The sequence below is a fragment of the Octopus bimaculoides genome, chromosome 6 (assembly GCF_046866305.1).
Source record: "Octopus bimaculoides isolate indiv1 chromosome 6, ASM4686630v1, whole genome shotgun sequence".
In the NCBI taxonomy this organism is placed as follows: Eukaryota; Metazoa; Mollusca; class Cephalopoda; order Octopoda; family Octopodidae; genus Octopus; species Octopus bimaculoides.
The window spans coordinates 579,406-586,899 of record NC_142933.1 but is presented as its reverse complement, the minus strand read 5'-3'; the positions used below and the strand labels follow the sequence as shown (position 1 = coordinate 586,899).

The window sequence follows — 7,494 nt, the reverse complement described above, 5'->3', positions numbered from 1 at the left end:
GGGATGAGGGTTGATACTGTATAAAACTGGAAACACCCAGTGGCACCAGGATACAATACTGCTGATACATTCAGTTATTATGTCTATACATGCTGCATGTAAAACTATATATATATATATATATATATATATATATACACACACACACACACATATATATATGCATACATATATACATATACATACATACACATACATAAACACATATACATACATACAGACATAAGGATTTCATAATATATATTTATCATCATCATCATTTTAACATCTACTTTCTCATGTTTCCCTGGATCAGACGGAATTTGTTGAGGCAGGGTTTCTACAGCAGGATGCCTTTCCTGTCACCAACCCTCACCTGTTTCCAAGAAAGGTGATATTTCCCCAGGGTCAGACATGTTTTCACTGAAGACTGGAACTGAACTATGCTCATTTACAGCTATCACATGATGTCAAGACAAAAACAGACACACACACACACATACACACACCACTGGCAGATAGACAGACACACAGACAGATGAATACAGAGCTGGAAGCAAAGAGAAATTCAAGAAAGGAGAACTTACGACTGATCAAATCCGACCCCGGGACGATGTGATCCACTGGCTGATGTGTGACTTGAACCCCTGCTTCGTTGCATCTTCTGTAGGTGTAGGTAGGTAGCAAGGCTGTAGTCATAGTCACGTCGGGTGGATTCCTTACTCAGGGTGTTGTACGCCTCTATCAACCGGACAAACTTCTCATGGTTCTTGGGGTCATTCTGGTTGAGATCCGGGTGTAACTGGTGGAAAGAGAGAGAGAGAGAGAGGGGTAAAGATAGAGGAAGACACAGAGAGAGAGGGGTAAAGATAGAGGAAGACACAGAGAGAGAGGGGTAAAGATAGAGGAAGACACAGAGAGAGAGGGGTAAAGATAGAGGAAGACAGAGAGAGAGAGGGGTAAAGATAGAGGAAGACACAGAGAGAGAGGGGTAAAGATAGAGGAAGACAGAGAGAGAGAGTGAGACAGAGGGGAATAGGATGAGAGAGGTAATAAGAGATTAGTAGAGAGCGTAGAGTGGTAAAGAAAGAAGAGAGTAGAAAGAGAGAGGAAGGTAGAGAGAGAGGGAGGAGGATAGAGACAGAGAGTGATAAAAGGTGAATCAGAAAGAGGCAGAGATGATGACGATGATAGTGATAATGATGTTGGTGGGTGGAGCTATCGATGTTGATGGTGATGGTGATGATGATGATGACTGTGACAATATAAAAAAAACATACAACATTTATCAAACAAATGACATCAACAAAATTTCTGCAAGGTGAGGGGTGGGGCAGCAGATGTCTGCTTGGCAGGGTACGAAATACTCAACATTCTGGAAAAGAAAGATTTACCTCTTTAGATTTCAGAATATATGCTGATCTAATCTCTGGGAAACTGGCATTTCTATCCACCTCCAGAACATCATAGTGGGTCCGTTTGGTATGCAAGAACCTGACAACAGTAAACAACAGAGTAATAGAGGAAGGATAACGGTTATGTTTGATGACACAGCATTTGAGATACAAGACGTAACATTAGAAAATAATTTTATAGCAAGAGAACTCTCTGTGCTGATAGAACTTATCATTTAAACACATATTTATGTCAAGCCAATGAGGAAATCTCTATGTGGTTGCCCAACCTGCCAGAAATAGCAGCAAAACCTCTTACAAACCAGAAAATGCTGATTTAAATATGGAACAGTCGGACAACCTACTCTGAAAATGGAGGATAGACGGTCATGGTGTGAATGGCTTTCATCACAGCTCTACTCAAGCAAGTCGGACTTGGAGTTAAACAGCTACATATCCCTGTCTATATGTCTGCTATTATCTACAAAATTAGAACATTAGAAATATACACATACAAAGTGTTTTATATACACACACACACACACACACACACACACACACACACACACACACACACACACACACATATATATATATATATATATATATATATATATATATATATATATATATATATATATATACGTGTACACACACACACACATAATGAGTACTATTATACTTTTCTGTTATTTGTAGTCTCAGCAAAAAATGTACTCCATTTGGTGAGATAAATATTTAATAAACACAGGATTTAAAAGTGAACGATAATAAGTTTCCTGCTTAGATAGTACAGTAACTGGATGAACTTTCATGGCATATTCTGTACTAACCTGCAATCTGCTAGACTCAAATATAAATATGGCTACTCTCTGAGAAAGAGGCAAAAGAGAGTGGGAATTAATGGTTGGGTGGTTAATCCAATGAGCAAAGGCTAAAGTAAATAAGACTGCTTGTCTAATCCAGAGAAGGTGGCATTCTCCAGTTTGATAGTAGGAACTTATCACTATGCTTGCATTTTGTGAGAATCTCCATCTTGAATTCAGTAGCTCTTAGATTTAAAAAGGATATAAGTTCTTTCAGCTTCAGTGCAACCACCTAGAAGTTCTGAGTTCAATCCCAGGCAAGGTACTAAAGTGACTCACAAGACACCTGCAGAAGGCTGGAATGTACACAGCCAAAATGTAGAGGAAAGTAACAACCAAGAAGAGAACACTACTCTAGCTAATACATAATATGCGGGATTAAAGTATAAAAAATGGGGCCAGAGAAGGAGCAGTTTGAAACGATGTACATAGAATAGCAGCAGCAGTAATATAAGAAGCATCACTTACCAACATGGTGTATACAAATGAAAGCATGATGGACGTTGTACAAATGCAGCAAACAACTTGGAGGCCGGACCCCTTATCATATACATCTCTCGACCATGTTATATCACAGCTGCAATGATATAAACATAAAAACAGTTGACTGGTGCTTGTTAACTACTTTAGTGTGCAGCCATTTTGCATTCTCTAATTGTAAATTTACTTAGAATAAGAAAGAGAAGCATAAAGTTTCAATGGGGACAGATTTATGGTCACTAATATTTCTTGTATTTTCCAATAACTCTCTGGATATATGGGAAGATTGAAATTTTAATGACTTATAAACCACTTGACTTATATAATGCATGTATACAGATACACACACACACACACACACACACACATATATATATATACCACAGAATGTACTTTTTTGGTGGTACCAGTACCAGTGAGGTTGTCGCCTGAAGAACACTGTACTGGCAGAAAGAATAAGTTAACAGTTATACTAGACTGAAATAGTAGAGTGAATAGTAGTTTAGTCATAAAATTGGACTGGACTGATAGAAACGGTGGCAGGTCAGTCTTAATATTGGACTGGACTGCATTGACGGAAACACTGGATGGTCAGTCTTAATATTGGACTGGACTGCATTGACGGAAACACTGGAGGGTCAGTCTTCATATTGGATTGGACTGCATTGACGGAAACACTGGAGGGTCAGTCTTCATATTGGATTGGACTGCATTGACGGAAACACTGGAGGGTCAGTCTTCATATTGGATTGGACTGCATTGACGGAAACACTGGAGGGTCAGTCTTAATATTGGACTGGACTGCATTGACGGAAACACTGGAGGGTCAGTCTTCATATTGGATTGGACTGCATTGACGGAAACACTGGAGGGTCAGTCTTAATATTGGACTGGACTGCATTGACGGAAACACTGGAGGGTCAGTCTTCATATTGGATTGGACTGCATTAACGGAAACACTGGAGGGTCAGTCTTCATATTGGATTGGACTGCATTGACAGAAACACTGGAGGGTCAGTCTTCATATTGGATTGGACTGCATTGACGGAAACACTGGAGGGTCAGTCTTGATATTGGATTGGACTGCATTGACGGAAACACTGGAGGGTCAGTCTTCATATTGGATTGGACTGCATTGACGGAAACACTGGAGGGTCAGTCTTCATATTGGATTGGACTGCATTGACGGAAACACTGGAGGGTCAGTCTTAATATTGGACTGGACTGCATTGACGGAAACACTGGAGGGTCAGTCTTAATATTGGACTGGACTGCATTGACGGAAACACTGGAGGGTCAGTCTTAATATTGGATTGGACTGCATTGACGGAAACACTGGAGGGTCAGTCTTGATATTGGATTGGACAGCATTGACAGAAACACTGGAGGGTCAGTCTTCATATTGGATTGGACTGCATTGACGGAAACACTGGAGGGTCAGTCTTAATATTGGATTTGACTGCATTGACGGAAACACTGGAGGGTCAGTCTTCATATTGGATTGGACTGCATTGACGGAAACACTGGAGGGTCAGTCTTGATATTGGATTGGACTGCATTGACGGAAACACTGGAGGGTCAGTCTTGATATTGGATTGGACAGCATTGACAGAAACACTGGAGGGTCAGTCTTCATATTGGATTGGACTGCATTGACGGAAACACTGGAGGGTCAGTCTTAATATTGGATTTGACTGCATTGACGGAAACACTGGAGGGTCAGTCTTGATATTGGATTGGACAGCATTGACGGAAACACTGGAGGGTCAGTCTTAATATTGGATTGGACTGCATTGACGGAAACACTGGAGGGTCAGTCTTAATATTGGACTGAACTGAACTGCACTGATAGAAACAATGGCAGGTCAATCTTAATATTGGAATGGAAACCATTGGTAGAAAGAATGGCAGGTCAGTCTTAATGCTGGGCTTGTAAAAACAGTAGGAGGTTAGCCATTATGCTGCACTAGTTGATACAATAATAGGTCAGTCTTAACACTAGACTGGATTGTGCTTGTAGATAGAATAGCAGAGCAGTCTTAATACCTTTAATTAGAAGTTATAGACCTTTGTGTTCCCAATTCAAATCTCACTCAGATCAATTTTGTCTTTCATCCTTCTAAGGTTCTTGTTATTTTTGTTTTCCTACAAATGACCAAACAGTTCCAGGGGTAAAAACATTTCATCTATAACCATCTTTTCTTCTATTCTTCGTTCTCATCCTTCTTTTTTCAAAACAACAGAATGTAGCCTGAGGGAGATTAAGCTGTTTTTTTTTTTTTTTAATGAATACGTTGGGTAACCATACGAGACTCTCTTGTGACTATTAGGTAGTAGTAGAAGTAGTAGTAGTAGTAGTAGTAGTAGTATGTGGACGTTGACTTCATAGATATAAATCAGGTTAGAGGTGGCAATCTCTCTCTTTCTAACAACGTGTCCCTTCTCCCCTTCACCTCTCTTTATGTCTCAGTCAATCTATTCCCTCTCTCTTCTTTCTGTCTTTGTCTCTCTCTCTCTCTCTCTCTCTCGCTATCTATCTATCTGTCTGTCTATTTATCTAGCAATCTATGTCAGCTCCCTCTCAGTGCCCCACTCTCTTCAATCTTACCCTCTTTCTGTCAGTCTGTCTGTCTCTCTCTCTGCAGAGGGAACACAAACAGACACCCAGGAATTAGGTGATGCCTAACTAGCTATAAAGGTATCGTCCTCATCAACATCTATTAACTGTAATAATGAAGAATGAAAATTAACCTACACCCCTTGAAACTTTCTTCTCACAGTTGTGATCTTATTTCGGGTGATTAACGCAATCCATTTCTGGGACTTGAGTGCCTGAGTGGAATTTGAACACGGAACCCTATGGAACTGGAGTATATACTCTGATTCGCTGCCAGGTCCGTATTTTTAGATTTCGCCCCCACCCACCAAAAAGGCCAATTTGACCGCGACGGGATTTGAAATCAGTGCGTAGGGAGTCGGAACAACGCAAGTTAGTCCATCCGACGTATGAGCTGATGGTGACATTGGCGACGAAGCGGGAGTCTGCGACGTTCCCCGTACTGTAACACATATAGCAATCACTCCCCCATCAATTCACACTCGACTGTCTTAATTAAATAAATAAAGACACGTTAAATAATATAGTTCTAGCTAGATAGATTAATCTATGAAAAAAAAAAGGACGTTCACGAATGGGATGTCTTTGTTTTAGCCGGTGCAGGACATATACTTGGGGCTAAACAACAACAGTCTGCTTATATAAGCAGACAGATGTCGCCGTGCACTTTTACGAGTCAAAGTTCCTCTGTACTTTCACGAGTCAAACAAGAAAGGTTAAGAATGTTTATTTTCATTTAATGAAATATGCTTTTCTAAAATTAAAATTTATAAAAGAACTCAACTCCAATAACAACAACAGTAAATGGTGTATTACTTACATGCAATGTTACAGAGCAACAAACAAAAAAGCGACGATCGAACGTTCAAACAACGCAAACATGACGAGCTGCAGCCATGTTTGTGGAAGAAGTTTCACAGATTATTTCCCTTGAATCAAATAAAACCATTCAGAGTTCCCTCCCTTGAACCAGTAAGGTACAGGCGATTTAATTTTATTCTATGATATATAAATATATCAGTATTAATAAATGCGAAATTGTGTAGTTAGTCCCGCTACAGCCAGTCTTCGCATGAAGCTAATTTTCTTAAACACACACACGCACACACACATATACACACTCACTCTCTCTCTCTCTTACAAGTTATGTGCGAGTGTATATACAGGCACACATGTACATATAGCGCATGAATGTATGTATCTATTTATTTGTATATATGTATAAACATATATACAAATACATATGCATTGTATATCTATCTACCTATCTATCTGTCAGTCTGCCTGGTTGTCTGTCTATCTATCTATCTATCTATCTATCTATCGCTGGCTTCCTTCTCGCTGCCACGACTCGCTCGAACTGCTTCTCGTTCGTCCACCGCCTAGGCCGCGTGTCCTAGTGTGCGTAACACACATACACACACACAAACACGCACGCGATCGGTGTCGCCGCCTAGCCGACAGTGCTTTCCATCGCACCTGCTCTTCGCCGGCGGAACTCCGCTGCCTAGTCGTCGGTCTGAATTCAGCCGCGTCCGATCGAATCTGCGGTTACGCGGCGACGACCGGCGGGGCAACCGGCGGGGCGACCGGCGGGGCGACCGCCGGCCGACCGTCTCCCTTTCCATCGGCCGCGGTTGGAGTCGGACGAAACGACCATCCGATCGACGGCTGCTAGTCCTACATAGTAGTCTGGACCTCCTTGGGGTGTGAGGGCCACCTAGACCGTGACTGTTCCGCCGGGTCCGACCCACGATTTTGCGGGTCGAACCTCATCGTGGTACCGACCGCGGCTAGGATCGGGGCTCGTATCGCGGCCGAGACTTCGGCCTTTAGATCGCACCGGCGGTTTGCCTGCGGAACTGCGCCGCCTGACCGTCCTCCGCTTTCTCGTTGCTCCTAATCGCTCCCGATCTCTCGCCGGTTTCTTTCTCGCCGCAGAGACGACTCGCTCGGCCTGCTTCCCATCCGTCGAGCGCCTCGGCCGCCTGTCCTAGCGTCTCCTAGCGTGCGTACCGCACGGACACACACACTCACGGTCGTTATCACCGCCAAGACGAGGGCCTTTCGATCGCACCGGCAGTTCGCCGGCGAAACTTCGCCGCCTGACCCTCCGTCACTTTCTCTTAACTCCTAATCGCTTCCGATCACTCGCCGG

At 42.4% G+C, this 7,494-nt stretch overlaps 1 protein-coding gene across 2 annotated transcripts in view; it reads right to left on the bottom strand.

Moving 5' to 3' along the window:
* The window catches only part of LOC106872203 (dnaJ homolog subfamily C member 4), a 25,211-nt gene extending 18,916 nt beyond the window's left edge, over positions 1-6,295 (bottom strand). Inside the window, exons 1-4 of one of the 2 annotated variants that reach the window (XM_014919103.3) lie at positions 6,157-6,295; positions 2,708-2,816; positions 1,374-1,473; positions 567-781 (exon numbers count right to left, since the gene is read on the bottom strand). In XM_014919103.3, the coding sequence (XP_014774589.1) occupies positions 567-781; positions 1,374-1,473; positions 2,708-2,793 (401 nt within the window). In that variant the 5' untranslated portion in view covers positions 2,794-2,816; positions 6,157-6,295. The remainder of the gene's footprint in view (positions 1-566; positions 782-1,373; positions 1,474-2,707; positions 2,817-6,156) is intronic. The other variant, XM_089353329.1, reaches the window with a different exon arrangement.
* Between the last annotated feature and the right edge of the window lie 1,199 nt (positions 6,296-7,494).